The sequence below is a fragment of the Biomphalaria glabrata genome, chromosome 9 (genome assembly GCF_947242115.1).
Source record: "Biomphalaria glabrata chromosome 9, xgBioGlab47.1, whole genome shotgun sequence".
Taxonomy (NCBI): domain Eukaryota; kingdom Metazoa; phylum Mollusca; class Gastropoda; family Planorbidae; genus Biomphalaria; species Biomphalaria glabrata.
The window spans coordinates 15,692,210-15,715,349 of NC_074719.1; the positions used below are offsets into that span (position 1 = coordinate 15,692,210).

The 23,140-nt window shown below is 32.2% G+C and overlaps 1 protein-coding gene and 1 long non-coding RNA gene across 7 annotated transcripts; one reads left to right on the forward strand and one right to left on the reverse strand.

Annotated features, from left to right (window-relative positions):
• Positions 1-17: 17 nt before the first annotated feature.
• LOC106080109 (uncharacterized protein C1orf112 homolog) lies at positions 18-22,826 on the reverse strand. Of its 6 annotated transcripts, none has more exons than XM_056042113.1 (23): positions 22,675-22,826; positions 16,073-16,193; positions 15,417-15,462; positions 14,314-14,402; positions 12,753-12,860; positions 11,797-12,018; positions 11,171-11,246; positions 10,571-10,655; positions 10,307-10,442; positions 9,750-9,895; positions 9,053-9,204; positions 7,765-7,839; positions 7,571-7,666; positions 6,020-6,083; positions 5,822-5,903; positions 5,463-5,545; positions 4,746-4,893; positions 4,279-4,440; positions 3,830-4,045; positions 3,599-3,712; positions 2,776-2,967; positions 2,009-2,176; positions 18-1,674 (listed from the first exon to the last, which is right to left on the reverse strand). In XM_056042113.1, exons 2-23 carry the CDS (start codon positions 16,169-16,171, stop codon positions 1,426-1,428), a joined length of 2,808 nt encoding a protein of 935 aa, XP_055898088.1. In that variant the 5' UTR covers positions 16,172-16,193; positions 22,675-22,826; the 3' UTR covers positions 18-1,425. The 6 variants fall into 6 exon arrangements, with proteins under 6 accessions (XP_055898088.1, XP_055898087.1, XP_055898090.1 ...); XM_056042112.1 differs by having other exon boundaries at positions 22,671-22,826; XM_056042115.1 differs by having other exon boundaries at positions 16,073-16,162; positions 22,671-22,821.
• Positions 21,992-23,140, forward strand: LOC129928305 (uncharacterized). Its single transcript, XR_008779894.1, has 2 exons — positions 21,992-22,052; positions 22,886-23,140. It is a non-coding gene; the product is annotated as an uncharacterized LOC129928305 (long non-coding RNA).

Genomic DNA, 23,140 nt, shown 5'->3' on the forward strand with positions numbered 1-23,140 from the left:
AAGAAACATCTCAAAACTTAAAGACGTACACATATTTATTTATTTAATTAAAAGATCAATGAATACTTTATACAGTAAAAATTCAACAATTAAAAAAGAATCTTTTTTTTTTAAACAGCTAACAGAATTTATCATGACAATAAAATTCAAACTATGAATAAGAAAAATTATTTTGAAACCATTACATATCACATTAACAGCAAAGTGAACACACAACTAATTTGATTTTGTTTTCAAGTGCATGGAAGTGCATGGTATCAATTTTTTAAAATCTGTTATTCGATTAAATCTACTTTTAGAAGTTTTTTTTTTTTAATGATTCATTACATATGTATTACACTCAGTCAAAAACTAACAGAGGTGGGTGAATATATCTATGAGTGCCAAGGTAACAAACCAAGAGTCATCATAATACATGGAGCTTGGGATTTTAACAAAGGTTTGAGGATTTCCAACTAACTTTAAACAAACTTAAGGGGAAACTTCAGGGTGGTGATTGTTTGCTGTGGGTCACATACAAATTTTGTTGGCCACAGAAACAAAGTAAATCTACTTCATGTGTTTTGTAAGCCACAGAAACAAGGGAACTTTACTTACTGCATTTAGTAAGCCATGGAAAGTAGGGAATTCTACTTCCTGTGTTATGTAAGCCATGGAAAGTAGGGAATTCTACTTCCTGTGTTATGTAAGCCATGGAAAGTAGGGAACTCTACTTCCTGTGTTTTGTAAGCCACAGAAACAAGGGAACTCTACTTCCTGTGTTTTGTAAGCCATGGAAAGTAGGGAACTCTACTTCCTGTGTTATGTAAGCCATGGAAAGTAGGGAATTCTACTTCCTGTGTTATGTAAGCCATGGAAAGTAGGGAACTCTACTTCCTGTGTTATGTAAGCCATGGAAAGTAGGGAACTCTACTTCCTGTGTTTTGTAAGCCATGGAAAGTAGGGAACTCTACTTCCTGTGTTATGTAAGCCATGGAAAGTAGGGAACTCTACTTCCTGTGTTATGTAAGCCAAAGAAACAAGGGAACTCTACTGCCTGTGTTTTGTAAGCCATGGAAAGTAGGGAACTCTACTTCCTGTGTTTTGTAAGCCATGGAAAGTAGGGAACTCTACTTCCTGTGTTATGTAAGCCACAGAAACAAAGAAACTCTATTTCCTGTGTTTTGTAAGCCAAAGAAACAAGGGTACTTCCTTTCAACACAAAGTAAAGAACAATGACTTGTGTATTGTATCTTTGTCATCGAACTCTTTAAAATGGAAGAGAGTTGGAAGTGGAAGGAGTCACTTTTATATTTATTTTAAAGCAAGGATTATAACTTTTTGATGCGCATATCATCAAACAAAGAAACCCTCAGTTTACAACAGATCATGAATTCTTCAGGACAAAAGATCAATCACTATATTTATATTCCATTACAATAAATGTCAAGATAAACTATCAAACCATGATTGATTTAATACCAAACATTCATTGATTCTAGCCACAGCAAGTTTAGCAGAGTCTACAAACTCAGGAGTCAGTGTGGATTGGCTGCTTTCTTTTTCTAGGTCATCAGCAAGGGAGATTATTCTTTGTAAGAGGAATTGTTGGCTTGATGGCAGCATCTGCTTTGGAAACTTTTCTGTGTCATTTTCATCACTTGTGTTTTTTAATTTTATTTTTTTAGTGGGTGGCTGGACAAACAAATATTTAACATTAAAAGTACATTGCAACAGAATACACTTTCTTTGTTTCTAGTGAAATAAACAAGCACAGTAACTAAACAAAAATTTCAATAAATAGTTAGCTCCATTTGTTTTCTTACTAAATAAAAAAAAAGGTAAAATTGAATTACCAACTAAGCCTTCATTTCCAAAAACTTGGTAGAAAAAGTTATTAAAAAAACATAAACATACAAAAAAAAAATCAAACAAAAGGTTTCCCTAATATCTGCAGTTGTTAACTAATTTTAGATATCAATTATTTATTAAAGTTTTTGAAAATAATGAGTTTCATAAAGAAATGTACCTCTGATTCTGTGTCTCTTATATGTTCCAATTCTATGGCAAACATTCCTTTTTCTTGATTTAAAGTTTCTGAGGTACAAGCTGTGTCAGTTTTAATTCTGCTTGCCTCTATTAGATTTGATCTCAGAAAGGTCACAAGATCAAATTGTTTAGCAGGTTTATGGGGACACTTAAAATTAAAAAAAAAGTCTGCTTTTAGTAATCAGACCAAAAATATTCAAACATGAATTTAATAAGTAAAAACAAAATAAACAAACATGCATGTTGGATAGACTAAATGCAGCAGAGCCATCAGTCTATTGGAATACATTGGAGCTCTTACATGTGTCATAGTAAAACTAATGTTAGGTTTCTAAAATATGTTATGTCTATGAAAATAAAATCAAATCCCAACTATTACACCATTACTGGCCACTAAGTCCAACAAGAAAGTTGGAAGTGTAATACAAAGTTTCACTTTACTTTTAATTAAATAATAATAATAAAACCAGTAGGCTCTTAATTGCATGAGCCTAAATTATTTCTTGAATTTAACAAAAAAGATTTCTTCCTTAATGTGTAAGTATTATTAACTTTCTAGAATTTTTTAGTAAGATAAACAAACAAACAAAAATGACTGGAGAATGGATCCATAACAATGTTTTGATTTTGTAAAAAAAAAATAAAAAAAAATACATGTTCCATTCTCTGTTAATTATGTATACAATGTATTTACACTGAAAAAAAAAATTTACCAATAAGTTGAAGATAAATTCCAGGTTGACTTACCTTGTTAAGGAACCTTTCCACCCTCTGTTGAAGCCATTGTTCACCCTGGATGCATGCTGGGATAGCAGTCTCATGGATAGTGTGAGAGGCAAAGTCAGCAAAAGCTGACAAAGCAGCATGGTGGACCAGTGCACTTGGATGACTCAACATGTGGTGAAACACTTTGGACAGTTTCTCTAAAACTTGACTTTGCTGGAGAAACAGGGCAAATAGTCAATAATACTTTGTACACAAAAGTGGTTGAGATGAACAAATATTAAGTCGCTTGGCTGTCAAACAAAAAGCCTTGCAAGTTCAAATGCAATTGGAGGGTGGGGGAAGACACCCCAGAGTTAGTGAAAGTAAAGGTGACTAGTCTTGTGCTAAGTGACTAGCCATTGTGCTAAGTGACTAGCCATTGTGCTAAGTGACTAATCGTTGTGCTAGCCACATGACACTTAAGCTCCATGTTGGTATCAGAAGACTGTTAAGAATGAATAAGAACTTCACTGATCCTAAAAGATCACAAGTTTAACTTACTGTACATACAGTTGATGAAATTTGTATTTTTTTTACATTCCTGGAGTGCTTGTTATGTAGAGTTATCCTACTTTAGTTAACAATATACACAGATAGTGTGTGCATGTTCTAACCCAGTTAGGCTTTTCATAGTAGAAATTCTGCAAGAATCTGACAGGCTTTGAATTAAAAACTTTTAGTTTTGTGGCCATTTTTGTTTTCATCAATCATCTAACTACATTTAGAATGATATAATCCACACACATAAAAGATTTAAATATGACAAACTAAAATTAAAAGTAAATATTTCCTTGTATATACCTACCTCAAAGCAGGGCTCAATTTTACATTTGGAAAATTTGACCAGGAAGTGAACAACAGACAAACAGAAGCTGAGTGAAATTTTCTCCTCCAGACATTTCTGAATTACAACTAGAACCTGGTGGTTGGGTTAATTTAGTATTAGTAAGTCTTGACAAACAACAAAGAAACACTATCATTTATGTTATGAATTGTTTAGAAAATAAAAATAAGAACATAAAAAAAGAAAATGTACCTGTAGAATACTTTTCGTTGACAACTGTTGTAGCACAGATCCTGCTAAAAGAACTAGTTTAGCAACTAGTATTTCTTGACTATGTGTTAGTGCACAGTGGACTTGTAATTGGATAGACATTTGATTCACAAAGTGAACTATCAGCTCTTGATGTGTTGGGGAACATTGTGAGGGGCTGTTGGATACAACATTGGTCAGGAAATCTAGTGCAGTCAACTGAAACATAAAATAATACATATTTTTTTTAATGTCTAAACAGGGTCATTTAGTGATTCACTTGGCAAGCTTTTCTTAACAATTAATTACCATTATTGAATTAACTAATTGGTTAATTTTTGGATTGATTCATTAATGAATAATTGTGCAAGGTTTGAAGAATGGGAAGTTGGAGAAATAAAGTGTTCAAGATATTTGTACCAGACAGAGTGAGTTGAACATGAAATACTAACCAGATGTGAGAGTTTGACTGAAGAACTGTTGACCACATTCACTGACCACTGTAACAGTTTGTTCCTTACATCATGACCCAGGTTTTCATGTAAACAATTTGGTGTCACTGCCACCCACAACATGGGCTCTTCTTCAGGAGGAAACATTTCAACTAAACAGTTCTATTTAGAAGAAAACGGCATAACCATTGGTACAAGCAACATTATTTTTTAGTAGAAACTGTATCGTGATTAGATGTAGGCAGCTGCTATACTTCAAGTTAAAAATATTTTTATGATTTTTTTTTTAAATTGCTTGATTATTAAAACATTAATTTAATTTGAATAAAACTAGAATTGTAAATATTGAACTTTTATTTCATCAAAGCTTTATTTTTTTCAGACATTTAAAACTTGCCAAAATCTTGCCCAACTATTTGTTCTAGAAAAAAAAAATAGGATGAAAAAGTTGTTTTAGTTTTGCCTACTTGATGATCTCTGGCCATCAGTTTGATAAGTCTGTGTAACAGTGATTCTAGTCTAAACAGAACTGTCTTGTTGCTGGTGTTTTTAAGCTGTAAGTAAAGTTTGACCAAACCTTGGACTTGATCCCGACACAAATTGGCTGTGCCATACCTATGAATACACACAACAACTTAGGCAGTGTACAGCTTGTTTAGTAATTGCACAAGATAACAAAAATGTATAAAAGTTGAGTACTAAACCGATTCATGTAATTAGCATGAATCAGTATGAACAGTTTTATCTGATGTTCTGTGCTACCCTATTCTGGTGTCAAGTGAAAAATAATGCAGAAATATCTTGACAATAGTGGAAGCTCAAGGTGAAATAAAGCATAAGTCAGTTGGTAAAATAACTAAAATTTTAAGTAAACTGCAAGTAGATTACAGTTCAATAAATTTGCTTGTTTACTCATTGTTAAAGCTGCTTCTTAGTATAGACAAACCTGTTTTGTTAAATTTGATTAGCTCATCATAACATTTTCTTTTTTTTTAAATCAACTGATAATGGCCTTGATATTACAAGTTGAAAACAATTTTGATACAAGTTTGTCAAGCATATTTTTTATCTTTGATAGTTTGTCAAGTACATTTTTATCTTTGAAAGTTTTTCAAGTACATTTTTATCTTTGACAATACAACATAACTTGTAATAGTAAAAATGACAACAGCAGGATGCCCTACCTTGCTAAGAAGCACCAACAATCTGCAGCTAGAAGACTGGACAGAGTGCTCCTTCCTAATACATGCTCTAAAAGTGTTGATTCCTAGTAATGAAATAATATATCATCAAAGTAAATATCTAATAAATAATGTATACATTTTATGTACAATTTAAGAGTACCCAAGGTTAGAACTTAGAAAAAAATACTAACTAAACAAACTGATATATCTGTTGCAGAACTATAACTTTTTAAAAACTAAATAGTCTATAATTTTAATTTGATAGAGACTGCTGTAAAATTTGTAATAAGTAATTGGAAACAAATAATCTAAATGCATCTTAAAAGAATATGAGTTATAATAAAATCAAAAGTACAAACCAGTAAACTAAAATGCCTTGCTGGACATGCTCCAATGAAGCCACACAAATGAGTTGCTACATGTTCATAAAGGCTTACTTGCCTACAAGACAGAATACATTTCAATAAGCTTTATTTTACCTTGAAAAACTGTGTGGTACCATACAGAGGAAAAACCCAATTCATGCATAAAATATCCAGCATAAAAACTGAGCCTACCTTTGAGGTTTTCCAGCTACCACAACACCAGCTAACATAACAGGATACCTCATCTCTACTTCACCTATAACACAGTGGGAAAAAAAAAGAACTATGCAGTGAAAGTAGCTAGAAGAACAATATGAAATAACTACATAAGAAATTAAAGAGTCTTTATTCATTAATAAATGTTTCTTCTTGTTCTTATTACACAATGATCCACTGGTTCAGACAGTCATGTATCTACACAATGATCCACTGGTTCAGGCAGTCATGTATCTACACAATGATCCACTGGTTCAGGCAGTCATGTATCTACACAATGATCCACTGGTTCAGGCAGTCATGTATCTACACAATGATCCACTGGTTCAGGCAGTCATGTATCTACACAATGATCCACTGGTTCAGGCAGTCATGTATCTACACAATGATCCACTGATTCAGACAGTCATGTATCTACACAATGATCCACTGGTTCAGACAGTCATGTATCTACACAATGATCCACTGGTTCAGACAGTCATGTATCTACACAATGATCCACTGGTTCAGACAGTCATGTATCTACACAATGATCCACTGATTCAGGCAGTCATGTATCTACACAATGATCCACTGGTTCAGACAGTCATGTATCTACACAATGATCCACTGGTTCAGGCAGTCATGTATCTACACAATGATCCACTGGTTCAGACAGTCATGTATCTACACAATGATCCACTGGTTCAGACAGTCATGTATCTACACAATGATCCACTGGTTCAGGCAGTCATGTATCTACACAATGATCCACTGGTTCAGGCAGTCATGTATCTACACAATGATCCACTGGTTCAGGCAGTCATGTATCTACACAATGATCCACTGCTTCAGACAGTCATGTATCTACACAATGATCCACTGCTTCAGACAGTCATGTATCTACACAATGATCCACTGGTTCAGACAGTCATGTATCTACACAATGATCCACTGCTTCAGACAGTCATGTATCTACACAATGATCCACTGGCTTAGGCAGTCATGTATCTACACAATGATCCACTGGTTCAGACAGTCATGTATCTACACAATGATCCACTGGTTCAGGCAGTCATGTATCTACACAATGATCCACTGGTTCAGACAGTCATGTATCTACACAATGATCCACTGCTTCAGGCAGTCATGTATCTACACAATGATCCACTGGTTCAGACAGTCATGTATCTACACAATGATCCACTGGTTCAGGCAGTCATGTATCTACACAATGATCCACTGGTTCAGACAGTCATGTATCTACACAATGATCCACTGGTTCAGACAGTCATGTATCTACACAATGATCCACTGGTTCAGACAGTCATGTATCTACACAATGATCCACTGGTTCAGACAGTCATGTATCTACACAATGATCCACTGGTTCAGACAGTCATGTATCTACACAATGATCCACTGAATAAAGTAATGACAAAAAAAAATACAGAAACAAATGGAGGTAGCCTTCACTTTTTTTCAATTTGAGAAGAAAAATATTACCTTTATAAAATTTACACTAATAAAACAAAAAGGACTGCCTACACATTTGTACACTGTGAAATATTGCTGCAAGTAGACTCAATGTGGGTACATTCTCTTGGTAGTTGACTGGTGCAAGCCAGCTGTCAAAAACATCAGCTGTAAAAATGAGTAAGTATATCATTTGAATCTTTAATAGTTAACTCTTGTGCTTTGCTTAAAATGATTGTTATATCTTAACACAGCTTCTAACAAACCTTCGAATTTGGGTAACATATCAAGAACCATTAATTGAAGAATAAGTTTTGGGAAATTGTCTTCTGACAGATCATCTGTGGACAAGAAAAGTTATTGATTCATTATTACCAGTCCATCAAAACATAATATTAGTTCACAATGATTTAGAGTGAATGTGAAAGTAGACAATGAACATAGCATAATGATAGATCCTGAGAGGTGTGTATAGAATTTTATCCAACCCAAATCAGTTATATATAGACAATGAACTCATCGTAATGATTGACCATGAAAGGTGTGTGTATCCAACCCTACTAAGTTATCTTGAAGATTTCCTTTAAATAGAGTTTGTGTCACCTATTTAGTTGATATTAATTCTATGTGCTTGTTATTATAATTTATACTATTTAACCTCACAGTCTCAAATGGTCTAAACATATTATTTTACAATATAATGCTATCTCTCACTGTAATCTAACACATAAATATGTGAAGTTTCACAATTTAGAATCATTTAAAGATCTTAAAAATGCTTTTGGGGAAAGGGGGGGGTAAAGTTTTTTCCCAATATTTATTTGACTTCCTCTCTCATTATTAAGAAAGTTTAAAGTGATTAAGAAGAAAGTAGAAAGTGTCATTATGTGTTTGTGTGCAAGGGAGATAGAGAGCGAGAGAGAGAGTTGGTTTTTATCAGAAGCTAAGAAGAAGCAAGATTTAAATCCAAAACATTTGCTTCCGGCCACTTATTGATGACTAAAAGCCTAGTACCATGTACAACTGATCTAATGAGAGGAGAGGTAAAGTTGAGTAAAGAATGTTGTTTTAATTGCCAGCTTTATTACCTAAAATGTTTTTTTTAAATTTAGTCTTCTATTGAGCCATCACACGCAGAGCAAAACCTAATGATGAATGTTGAATTATAACACACAATTTATTTAAGTATGTGCTGAACAAATAAGATCCGAATGCAATTTATTTATTTATTCTTTGCCTTTTTTAGTTCAATCTCAAATGTTTCTTTTATAAAAAAAATGAGGTTTTTAACACACTTTAACTAGCTCATGCCATGCAGATGTGCAAGACGCAGGAACAGTTGGAGAGACTCGCCCACAACTGATGCCTGGAGGAAGTTGGTTGGTGTCCCATACCCCAGATGAGACCACAGATGAGATGAGGATGATTTTACAAGCTCTTTAGTTATGTTACAAAAACTTACAGATATACAGAATGCCATATTGAAGAGAACTATTTTGGTAAAAGTTGATATAAACTGTATGAAAGCATTGAGATGACCACACAATCACTCACCTGCACTATGGTTGCTAGTCAACTCTCTCCTAAGCGCTTTATTAGTTATTAAATGGCTTACAATGGGAGCCGTGGCATTGATCAGAAGAAGTTTAACACTAGCCATTTGTTTCTCTGATAAACTTTTAGCTGATAGACTTGGTGGCAGTAATCTGACAAGAACAAATCCAAAAACTTAATTTTTAGCTTTACAATTATTAAAAGTCTTCTAAAATAAATGCATTAATTCTAAATAATTCTAAAAATATTTTTTTTCTAAGTTATAGCTTTCTTTTTTAAAGTTGTACAAGGTAAACAAAATACAAAAAAAAAAAAATGATATTTTTACATATTGTACTAAATTGGACATTGCAAATATTTTCTTGTAATCCAACAGGACTGCACTTTATATAAATCAGATAAAGAGCACATTTATAAAGTCAGTCACTAGTCAAAGTATACCTGTGAAAACATAGCAACAAGCATACAACATTCATAAACAGTCTGTGACTAGTCAAAGTATACCTGTGAAAACATAGCAACAAGCAAGCATACAACATTTATAAACAGTCTGTCACTAGTCAAAGTATACCTGTGAAAACATAGCAACAAGTCTACAACATTTATAAACAGACTGTCACTAGTTAAAGTATACCTGTGAAAACATAGCAACAATTCTACAACATTTATAAACAGTCAGTCACAAGTCAAAGTATACCTGTGAAAACATAGTAACAAGTCTACAACATTCTTCTCACAGTTATCCAAGTACTTGGAGTAATCTCTCAACAGTGCCACCATGACTTTCATCTGGAAACCCAAAACTTTGACCAGCTTGTCAAATGTCTTATCATCTCCCTGAGACTATATACAGGCAATCATCATTAAGTTTAGTCTTTGTTAAAGTACAACATGTCTTAAATTTACAACGACAATAGCTTTAGACTAGAGTAATTGACAGATATTCTATGGTATTGATGTGGAAATAAATTATACTATCTCTGATTTTTTGAAGTGCAAATCTAAAATTTTGTCCACCCTAAGACCTGCTATTAGAGTTAATCTCTACCGTAACTGCTCTTGTAGATTTTTTTTAGATGATAACATCATTGTTATTTGTTTGATGCATTATGTTAGCTTTCTAAATCCTCCAGGTAAATATTTATTTTGATTAATATACTTCTTTAATACTATTGTAGAAGTGCTCATACTATGTCACAAATGTTATACTACTTCCTAAGGATAGTGAACAGTTAGAACAAAGTGGAGACGAACCAGAGACTCTGTTTGTGTTCCTCCACACAGCTCAAAGAGATACTCGTAACCTTGGCCAATCTCATGGCACAAATATTTGATAATAGGAGAGACATCCAGACGATCTTGTAACAAACTCAGGTGTTGGCTACTTAATCTGAACAAAGGGAGGAAATCATGTTTTCATGACGATAAAAATAGAAAGACCTACTTAAACCTTTACACCAAATTGTGTATTTCTGATTCTATTCACCAGAATAAATAATGAACAAAAAATGTAAGTACCTTGAAATGCCTCTCAATAAACTAATGACCAACTTGATGTCCAGCGATGACACCACACAACAAACTTCATACAGAGTTGTACACACTAAAGTAATGGAAGGGTAATGAGTATCTTGTTATTTTATTATATAACTTATATATATATATATATATATATATATATATATATATATATATGTGTATATATATATATATATATATATATATATATATGTGTATATATATATATATATATATATATATATAAACAATAAAAAATTCTAAAAAGTTACAAATTACACATGATCTTCTTTATCCCTGTAATTCTTCTTTCAATGCTACCTGTAGTCTAAGAGTGTTCAGTTTTTGGTCATTTTTATTTCTTTTATATCTAAATTTTAAATAATTTAGTTCAATATCTAATTCAAAGTCTACAATAATAGAATTCTTTAAAAAACATTTTTGTAAAACTAGTCAGAAAATATAGCTCCACTAATGAATGATACATTTCACTTACATGTAGTTAAAGACAAAATGTTAATAAAAGCTTAAAATTAAAGTGTCTTATTTGTTTTGGTAAATTTACTGTTAATGCTATTTATAACTTAACCCATGACCCACCTGAACAAAGTATGCTAACATGTTCTTCCAATGGTGCTCCAGTGATACAAACATTGTCTAGCAGCCCTAATAATGACTGTAAGAAGAACAAACACCATAAAACTCAGTTACAACAATTATAAATACATTAAACAGACATCCATTTTTTTTTCATTAACAAATTCCACCTCTCAAAGCCAAGAATTCATAAAAAAAAATGTCTCAATGTGAAATAAAATTCAAAGAGATTATAACTGGTATGTCCGTAAAAGCATTTTCATTGTATCTTAAACATTTTTACATTTCAATATCAAGAACTAGACTTTCTATGTTACTTCACTAAAATCAATGAATTCATGACTATATGCATTACGGCCATATGTCTGTCTACATGTCATCGTAATCAAAAAGTAATAAAACTACAAAAATAAAAATAAAACACTATGATAACCACAAAAAGAAAAACAAAAGTATTTGCTACCCTACTAAATACTATGTAGATAAAACATTTGAGACAAAATAATAAGCCCATATACCTAAACTAATTATAATTTACAATTAAAATGAAAAAAAAAAGGTAAACAATTTTATGTTCTTCAGATTTTCTCCAAAAGCTAAAAACAATAATTCAGAAAAACTTCGTTTACCGTTTGTAAAGCGTGAGCTGTCTTGAACAAAATGGAAAGCTGTTCTGAGAACAGATTCAGAATTTCACCATAAAGTTGGCTGCTGGTTTTACAATGTTTGTAGGCTTGAAGTAGCACATGAACAGCACACCCTGGCAATGACTGAACCCAGGAGAGGTCAACAGACACACTCATGGCACACTTGATGCACTGATCAACACACTGATTCACATTAATAAAATACTGAAAGGGAGTAAAAAAAAAAAATCAAAATACAATTTCTTTTAAATTTAAAAGCTGGAAGCAGTTCACACTTAGCTGTTTTGTGGCCAAAAGACTTACAGGCTGAGATGTCTGGTAACAATTAGAGCTAGATCTAAGAACAAAAATGTCTTAAACTGACATTCAATCTCCAGGAACTCAATTAGACATATAAGTGCCTCTGCATATTCATAAAATCCCACCCATTTATTTAGTAGCTAGTTACTGTGTTACATGATAAACTCCCAGGGAGGTCAATACAAGCGTTACAAAGACACTCTCAAGAGCTCCTTCAAGGAACATGATATCGACATTCATGACTGGGAAGCACTAGCTCTGGATCGCTCCTCATGGCATGAAGCTGTGAATCTCAGAGTCTCAAGATTTGAAGCAAGAAAAGTTGCCAGAATGAAAGAGCTCCAAACAAACAAAAAGATGAGAGAAGAAGCAGGCCCATCTGCAACTGACCTAACCCACCATTGCCACATATGCGGACGGCTTTTTAAAGTGAGGATTGGACTTTACAGTCATCTTCGAGTCCATAGGAAATGAGAAATAATCTCATCTTCGACAATGAAGGAGGAGCTATATATACATGATAATAAATAATTCAATAAGTTGTGGGTCATAAAAATATTTGTAAAAATAGGCACCTAGCATTATTCAAACATGTAAAATGAAAAAAAAAAAAAAAAAACAAAGGTAAAAAAAAATACCTCTAAATGTTCTGACAAAAGAGCCTTAACATCTAGGTCAGTTTCATTTCGCTGATCTGTCAAGTTAGAGTCTATGATGTCTAAAATATTGTGGATAAAATTCATCATCTGGAGAATTACAAAATAAAATGTTTTAATAAACAGACAAAATCTTAAAGCTTATGTTAATTTGAATCAGCACTAATTGTCTGGAGAGGCAGTCAGAATTTAAAAAAATGGGAATCTCATTAGTTAAATAGCTCATCCATCATTTGGTGGTTCCTGGTCATTTCATACTTTGACCTTTTAACCAACAAATAATATTTATAAAAATTAAGAAACCAGTACTTTTCAAAATTTTTATTTTTATGACAAAAAGTGTGCCATAAAAAAATACAATTTAATATTACTTAAAAATTTAAAAATATTTGACATCTATAGATATAGATCTAATGTAAAAATTGATTTTGTGTGTTAATGTAAATCAGTAATATAAGTAGACTATTGTAGGTACTCTAATGTTTAAACAGGGATTAAAAGAAAGCTTTCATAGGTTATATTAATTGGCATTCAGAGGATTGATGAAGTCAGTGTTTATTGGAAATGTTATCTCAAGGTTAAAACTGTTATCTCAAGGTTAAAACTGTTATCTCAAGGTTAAAACTGTTATCTCAAGGTTAAAACTGACAAATCCATATTCAAGAAAGAATGTTTGACAAAAAAAAATAAAGTGAAAGATTACCTCCAGGAGATACATTATCAGCAGAATTATTATAATTATTCTAATTGTTCATTTCTTATCTCTAAAACATTTCCACTACTTCCACCACACCTACAGCTTTAATGATGCAGAATAATATTGACATATATACAACACATAAAAGCTTCCGAACTGAAAACAAGCCCAGCTTGTCAATATATCTAGCATTATACAACTACATGTAGCATTAAGATTTCTGCACAAAAATGAAGAGGGAACACTATAAACATTATAAAAACATGTTAATAATATCAACAAGCATTATAGATAAACATACTTATATATTTACTTAACAGCACCATTAAACATTGTCTGAGAAAAAATATTTAATTGGGGAGGAAATAACCACAGTTGAAATGACCGGGGATGAAATGACAGTACGCCCATTTAGATTAGAGAAATTTAAAACATTTTACACCACAACCTTTTATATCATAATATAAAAAAAATTATTTCTGCAGAAGTAAAATGAAGATCTTTACACAGAATTGGATAAACCTTAACAGACAGTAAACCAATTTTCCCCCTTATTTTACTTGCAATAAAAGATAGTATTATATCCATGGTTCTGAATGTAAGAAAGCAAAATGAATGGAGAATTCACTAGATATTAGAGAACTTACAGTCAACTAAATATTTATATATTACATGACATGAAGACGTAAAATGTAAAAAGTCATTAAAAAAAATTAGTTTAGAAATAGTCAAATAGAGTTCTGAGTCACTGATGTCTATGCGTGTGTGTTGATTAAGAATATAGTGAATGTGTATGTTTTATCTGAAACATAGTCTACGTGCAATCTCTTAATGCAATTAACTTACAGCTGGGCAAAGTTTCCTGAAAACTTTCTCCTCCAGCTCTTGGCAAGGCAGACATGGTAGCAGTGAATGACAGATCACTTTCAATAGACCTAGAGAACAAAAACAAAATCCTTGTCTTTTATTTGCCAAGAAACTAACTTCAAAAACAAATTTAGTTAGAAAGCAAAAGTAATCCTTCGCTAATGTTCAAGATATTTATTCCGCCACACTCTCACTTGAAGGCATCCAAAAGCACTACTGGCCTTGGCCAGAGGGTTATCAACTTCCCTTAAAAGCGGTGTGCCTTTGATACTGTGCTTCCTAGATAGATGATTTTATTGGGTATCCTCTGGAACATGAATCAATTTTTCTGAAGATTATAGTTAAATCAAAAGAGACGTACACAAATTTGTTGACTGTGAGCTGGAGATCATATTCAGTGTGAGCAAGTAGGTTGAAATCATGGGCACAGAGAAGCTCTTACAACCTTTTCCTTTGTTTTGGTATGGGACAGTTGGGTCAAATGAATGCATCCAAAAGCACTACTGGCCCTGGCCAGAGGGTTATCAACTTCCCTTAAAAGCGGTGCATCTTTGATACTGTGCATAGTAAATAGGTGAAGTTGTTTTACCATGGCGATCTTTGGAGCTGAATAGATTTTATTGGGTGACCTCCGGAACATGAATCAGTGTAAGTCAGGTTTCGCTCAGATGGCAATATGTTCAATGTCTACTATCCATATTGAAATAAAGTAATTAAATATTTGTTGTTTTTTAAAAATATGCTGAGAAAGCTAAAAATGTGCTCAATCAAACAAATAAGTAGAAATGAAATGTTAAAGACAAAAAAAAAAAGACAACATTATAGACAAGCTAGTCAAATGATAATGGGAATACATGAAATAAAGCTAATTTAATTGTCAAGCTTTAAATATTATTTTCTATTATAAAACAATCAAAGCCTTTTATTAAGTGTGTTTTTAATTTAAAATTACCACTGTTCTGGACTTTTATTAAGTAAAAGAAGTATTTCTTTTCAATGAATAATAGAGAAAAAAAAAGGTTCACTGTAGCATTTAGAATTAGTAAGTTAAAATAAAATAAAATTGCTAAACATTCACTAACCTATGTTATCAGCTGTAGGCTTATATAAGGAATCCTCCAAAATATTCTGATAAATTTGATTAAGAAAAAGAAGAATCCTCTGGATGATTCTATCCATTTAATTAATATTACAGTCAAGAATTAAGAATAAGAGACATAGTGATTTTAAAACAAGAAAAATATAAAAAATTCTTTTTTTTTTAAAAGGATAAAAAAAGGAGCATGTTTGCCCCCCCCCCTCCCCAATCTATAGGGCAGATTATGTTAAGGTCATCCGTTTCTTTGGCCAATGGTTAATGGCAGGGAGTCATGTTGCCAGCACAACAACCAACCGCCTTTACTTTCCCCAACTAAAGTCATGTACCCACCCATTAGAGACATCAATGGAGAGTTAGACAATAGTCTTATATTTATAGAATAACATGGGGGCAGTTGTCTACAATTCTTCCAGTTCTACTTCTCTACATCCAATTCAAAAGAATGAATAAAGTGGTTTGACTGCTGGGCCAAAAGATATGTTAGAGAGTGCTTGGACAATGCAAGACGGGCTATTTATTGTTTGCAAAGCTTTTCACCTTAGAATTTAGAAAAAAAAAGAAAATAGGCTAAGTCACATACAGTATAATATAACAGAAATCTTTAAGTTGACAGGTGTACCAAAATTTCAAAAAGGATACAAGAGCTGATGGAAGAGTTGTTTCTACATTTTTCAAGCAGGTTTCTTTACTCCAGCCACAAACCTCTGTTACCAAATTTGAATAACTTTTCTGAGACATAGCTAGATGTAAATATTAGGATCTGAAAGAAGCATATTAACATGACAAAAAATTAATGACTGATGTTAAACTAGAATCTTAGTGGCTTAAGCTAAAAAATTGGCTACAACTAAAGATAAAAGAAGCTAATGTCTACTCATCTACACTTGGGACAATAGGTTGATATTATTGTTAAGTTTAACTCTTCTAAAATAAATAATGTTCTGCTAGAATCTATGCTAGATCTATTACAGATGAGTGAGTAATTAAGTACAAAAATTATTTTTTCAAAAGTAATTAGAATAGATGTCTATGCCATCGTCTACTAGACTAGATCTAAAGTGTCTAGTCCTAGATTCTAGATGTAGTACATGGGGCCACTTGTTATGACAAAAGACTCTTCAAAAATAAGCAAATACTCTCAGGTTCTAATTTAAAAACACTTTAATATTATTACAAATTACATAATGATAATATTTTCACCTTCTATTGAATATTCCAAGACTGAGACATTATGTTTGACTAAATCTAGAAACTAATAGTGTTAAAAGTAGACTAGTACCAGTATACTATAGATCTATACTATAATAATATCTATATCTACACTCAATGATATGATTATGATACATGTGATTGTTAGAGTAGAATTGTCTTTTTAAGACACTGGACTGTGACTACACTAAGATGTTCTATGATCTTAATATTCTAGACTAAAATCTAGATTCTATTTAATCTTAAAAATTAAAATAAAACATATAATATAGATCTAGATCTAAAATTTTAATCTAGAGTCTAGAATAGTCTCGATCTAGTTCTAGAATAAGTTTAATGACGCCTAAGTTTAAAGACTAGATATCTATCTATATTTATACTAATTTATAGTTAGAATGTTAGATTCTATCTAGAATTTCTAGATTTAGATCTAGATCTATTTCAACTATTTGTTTTAGTTCTCCTGGCGGTATTAGTTTACATAACTAGATACACACCATTTATATTAAATAATAATATTATATTAGATCTAGATCTATAAATACTAAAAGTGTAAAAGTCTGTAGCACTTTGTTTAAGTAGGCCTACTTTAAATTTATTCATATTCACATTTCACTCTGAAATTATTAGATCTAGACTCTAGATCTTAGCAGAAGCAGATCTAGTCTAGTCCTTTATCAACTCTTGTGAGATTCTAGTGTAAGTCACAGTGCGACTGCCAGGGTTAGTAGCACTTTTCCATGACAAAATTTTAGGAGATTTTAGGAGTTTTTTTAAGGATGAAATGTATGATGTGTGTGTGTGTTTCCTATCCGTTTGTGTGATACATATTAAAACATACACAAAACTAAGCATTTATCAAATCAATTATTGTATTTGATTTTTAAAATAATAAATATCTTGCCAATATGCCACAGAAACAATGTTATCAGCTGTGGTATGTCCACAGAAAATGTAATGAAAGTTATCTTTTAATCTAGTAACAACTTGACTGTCATCCCAAAACCTCAAACAACCATTTTTTTTCAAAGATTTATTTAAAAACATTACAAAAGGTTACTTTTCAATTTTTTTAGAAATAAGAAACATTCTTAGAGATGCCTTATTCATGATGTATATTCTCTGTGATGGAAATGTACATTTTTAGTTCCTATGTGTAGGCCCCTATCTTATAGATAGAGTCATGGTGTGCATTTGAGGTAATGTTTTATTCTTCTATTAGTTAACTTAAATCCTTTTCATAAACAGAGCCAGTAATATATAGGGCAATATTGGCCTATTTGAATGTTTAGTTGACATTTGCTTACTAAAAAATGGCTTTTGGATTGGGGGGGGGGGGGGGGGGTTTAGACCTATTCGCGTTTTTTTTCCTAGCAGAATCATTTTCAACCATATAGTTTCCCTGGCTTTTTACGAGTGAAATAATTTTTACGGACTTTTCACAGCTGTATGAGAAATATTTTTGTTAAATCTACAGTAGATCTAGACTCTTGATGTAAGTCACTAAAATTCGCGGACTTTTCAGGGATGTGAGAGAAATATCTTCACTATATATATTCTAGTGATTTAGCGTAAATCTAGAGTCTAGATCAAAGTCACGAAAATTCGCGGACTTTTCACTGCCGTGTGAATATTATCTTCACTAAATTTACAGAAGATCTAGACTATAAAGCTAATTCGCTAAAATTCGCGGACTTTAACTCTAAGTCACTAAATTTTGCGGACTTTTCACGGCTGTGTGAGAATTATCTTCACTAGATTCTAGTGATTTAGAGTAAATCTAGAGTCTAGACATAAGTCACTAAAATTCGCGGACTTTTCGCGGCTGTGTGCGAATTATCTTCACTGAATATACCGTAGATCTAGAGTCTAGATCTAAGTCACTAAAATTTGCGGACTTTTCGCGGCAGTATGCGAATTATCTTCACTGGATATACCGTAGATCTAGAGTCTAAATTTGCGGGCTTTTCACTTCTTTGTGCTAATTATCTTCACTAGACTCAAAGTGATTTAGCGTAAATCTAGAATCTAGCGTATTTCTAGAGTAATCTAGACATTAGATGTATCGAGATCATTAAATTGACAAAAATTCACGGAGTTTTCAGGTTAGGTGCGAATTATCTTCACTAGATCTAAATTAGATCTAAATCTAAATCTAGATACTATTACAGTTACTAGATACTAGCTAGATCTAGAAGATTTACGGACTTTCCACGCGAAGTCACTCTTAGTCTTACACTTACAACAAGAAGATTTTAGGTGAGGGAGGGCCCAGAGGAGTGTAGCCTACAAATTAGTCTTGTAATTGCTCTAATTATAGGCAATAGTCACTACAGACTAGATCTAGCGCGTCTTTAGTGGTAACAATAAATGACTTCAGAAAAATACTGCCAGGTGAAATGCTTGCTTGATCCAAGGCCATCTTCAATCACGAGGTCGCGCTTCACAAGTGGGTGAAAGGCGGTGTAGACGCGTCACTGGTCAGCTCATTAACACAGCCAGCCCGTAAGGTCATGCGATCAGAATGCCTAGTTACGCTGTTGTTTTTCCCCTCACATTTTTAGCAAGAAATAAGCAAGATTTTTTTTTTTTAAATATTGGGTAAAAATTTTAGGAGAGTGGACAAAATTTTAGGAGACTTTCGGCAATTTTTAGGAGACTTTTCATTTTTTAGGAGATTTTAGGAGTTTTTAGGAGCGCTACGAACCCTGGACTGCAGACTCAGAGACTGCAGCTGTATTAGTGTACATATCACACAGTAATATCATTGTATGATAATGTATGCTAACTTAACTAACTAGATCAACTTAATAAGGACTTAGATCTAATTAACTTAAGTGTAAAAATTTTTTTTAAACAGTTAGGTTTTTACTTTTACTGTACTGGTTAATTTTAGATCTAGATCTATAATCTTATTCTATTTTATTTTTTAATATTTTTTAATATTATCTATTGTCTAGTCTAGATCTAAAAATCATAATTCAATAATGATGTTCTAGATATACTCTATAATACTCTATTACTCTATTAACATTGAATCATATAATATAGTTAATATCTAGGGTATTCGATCTAGAATCTAGATTACATAACATAGCTACCAGCCTACCTGAACCATACTAAAATGACTAGTTAGTAGATCTAGATCTAGTACTAGATCTAGTAGGCATAGCCGGCATAATCATTTTTTTATATTTATCATAGTCATCTCATAGTGATAGTTAAGTGTAGTTACTCATAGTAGGTACTTTGATAAAAATTTCAACTTTAATGAATCTAAATGAAACTAGTATAGTTAGATAGATCTTTTTGAATGGAGTTCATTGATACCTCATTTATGCTTCTAGGTTAATTAGAACATAAGTTATGACCATTTTAGTGTCGGAAAATTAGCCTATTAAAATACCCAAAAAATTGTGACCGAAAGGAGGAGCTTATACATTTAAATTGCTATAACTTTTTAACGCTTAAAGATAATGTAATAAAATTTTCCATAGAAATGCGCAATTATGTTCTGATAATTATGACAATTTTAAAACTGGGATATCTATTAACACTTTTTTGTGTTAAGCCTTTGATGAAGGGGTAGGTGTTGAAAAACGACAGAAACAGAATACATATTCACACATAAATGGTCATAACTTTTAAACCAATTGAGATAATTGAATGAAATTTTCAACAGAAATGCATGATTATGTGTTATTTATTTCTTCTTTATAATTCTGAGATAGAAGTTGAAACTTTTTTTTTTTATTTCTTAAATGTGGGTCGACATTTCGAAAACGACAAAAAAAAAAAAATGTTGACACTTAAATGGTTATAACTTTTTAACCAATAGAGATATGCAAATGAAATTTTCAACAGAAATGCATGAATATGTGTTATTTATTTATTCTATTATTAGGGATGTTAGAATATCCGGTGACACGCCCCTTTTATTAAGTCAAAAAACTGTTTCGACTTTTTTCTGACATTTTTTTTACATACCTTAAAGGTGCACTTTGTTAACCTATTAATTGAATACTTCTCTGTAAAAGAGTTATAGTTTTTGATTGACCAATAAAAATGGCTTCCGGGAATGAAATTACGCTTTCCCACGTGGAGTAGAAGGTTTCGTTTTATTAGACTTAAATAAAGGTTCGATTTCCCTTGTGTATAGTTTAAAAAGCTCAACATTCCCACGCCTTTTGACTCTCCAGTATTGTAGAGCATTTTTCTGGCTAAATTTCAGTGCTTTACTTTTCACATAATACTGTGCACTTTGGATGCTATTAATTTTTTAATATTTAGCAGTTGAATCTAATGCTGGAGGCCATTGTTAACCATTGTAATTTTAGCCTTCTTGTTTACATGCCAAGATAACAGTGATTGGTCAGATTGGTCATGTGACATCAAACAATTTTCTGATAGGTTGAATTATTATAGCAGTTTAAAAAAAACTTAGACTGAAATGATGTCAAAATGGCTGACATTGATTTATTTCTGCAGTTACTCATTTTGAAATAGATGTAGAATTAGATCTAATGAGTATATAATATGCAGCTTAGTGTTCAGATATTTTAATAACAATAAACTTTCATTTGAAACATGTTTTTGGACTAGTTGATTAATATATAAGAAATGGCAAGCATATTTATTCAACACATTCAAATCTCCTCACATCGTGCCCATTGGTTGCTATGATAAGGATAAGCACACATAGAAAATTTATTTTCTTTCAACCAGGAATCATACATACATAATTCATATAAATTTAGAAGGCTCTTTCAAATCTACAACATATCAGACAACAAGATTCTTAAAATAATTTTTCTGAAAAAATTTGTAACATCCCTACTATTATAACACTGAGAAAGAAGTTATATAGTAATTAGTTAAATTAGTATCATACTATGATACTAGAATAAGTATTATTAGATCTAGATACTCTCCTTAGATAGTATTAGTAATAGATCTAGTATTAGTAGTGGTAACTACTTAAACTACTCATCATATGATCATGATGATCATAATTCATATTCATAGCTAAGCCTGAACAGGCATGATATATTTTAATTTATTAGAGTCTGTGTTACAAACAAAAGAGCACAGAAAAACATAACATATACATTTATACATAGCTACCTGAACCATACTAGAATGACTAGATCTAGAACTACCATTCCATAGGCATAGCTGGCAATGGCATAGTCATAGCTAAGCCTGAACCGGCGGATATATTTTCAATATTCATATTGTTGACAGTTTTACAAATAGAAAAGAATAATCTCCCTTGTACTGTCAGTTTTTATGTTTCAAATTGAAGATTTTCAGTCACAGACCTATATATTTTATATAAAATATATAGGTCAGTGTTTTCACTATAAAGTAACAAGGTCAAGGTTTGTACAACTTATAATGAATAATTGAGGTATAATTTTAACACTCTGAATGCTGGCAGTTTATCTTCGTATCTAGATCTAATCCCCTTTATTACCGTTAGTTAGTTAATTAAGATTTTGTTTTCAAATAATTTTTAAGTTATAGAGTACAAATTCAGTGCATCCTCAGTAGGGCCTACTAAAATTAGGCTGTTACAAACAAAAGAGCACAGAAAATTGTAGGCTATTCCTTATCTACAGTGATAATAAAAAATAAAAGTGTAGCCTACAATAATTATACTAGCTGATTCCCATACTACGCTACGGTTGAAATATTTGGTAGGCTATATATATATGTTTATTTTGCCCGGAACACTATAAAAATAAAATAAAACTGATCGAATTACAACGCTTATACCCAACAGCTTACACATTTTTCTAACCCTCATATGCCATGTTTTTTTTTTTGGTCTCTTTCATTCTGCAAACGAAGGACTGCCACCCAATTTTAGACCCATCAGTTGTAGCGTTCCATCTTCCTGCACAGTGGCGTCACTAAGATGGATGTCACCCGGTGCGGTCAGCTCAGGGTGTCACCCCTCCCCTTTAAAAAAACTTTTTTTTCTCGTTTGTTTTGTTGCGCTGCAATAAATATAATTTATATTTACCTACGTTTTATTATTGTTCCACAACTATAAAATGAGTGTCTATTAAATTTTAAAATTCATTTGTTTATTACAGTATCTATAGTTCACTGGCTTTGTGTAGTCATGTGAAATTCTGCACTCATCCTTAATTTTTGGAATCGAATACATCGCCATTAATATATAGTTCAATTTTGCAACATTGCAACGATAAGTAAATTGCACTGGTTTTTTTTCAGGATTTCAAACTTAAAAACTTATCATTAACTTGATCAAAGTTATAGTCTTTAAAGATCACAAAGAGGAGGGGCTCAACCAATGGGCATCAGGAAACACAGGCAGAGCCATGTACAGAGAAATGACTACGCCTAACAAACCGGACAGTATTAACTTCCTCCCCCGCAAAGAACAATCTACAATCTTCCAACTAAGAACAGGACACACACCACTATTAAATTACCACCTGAACAAAATAAACTCCACACAACTCCCCC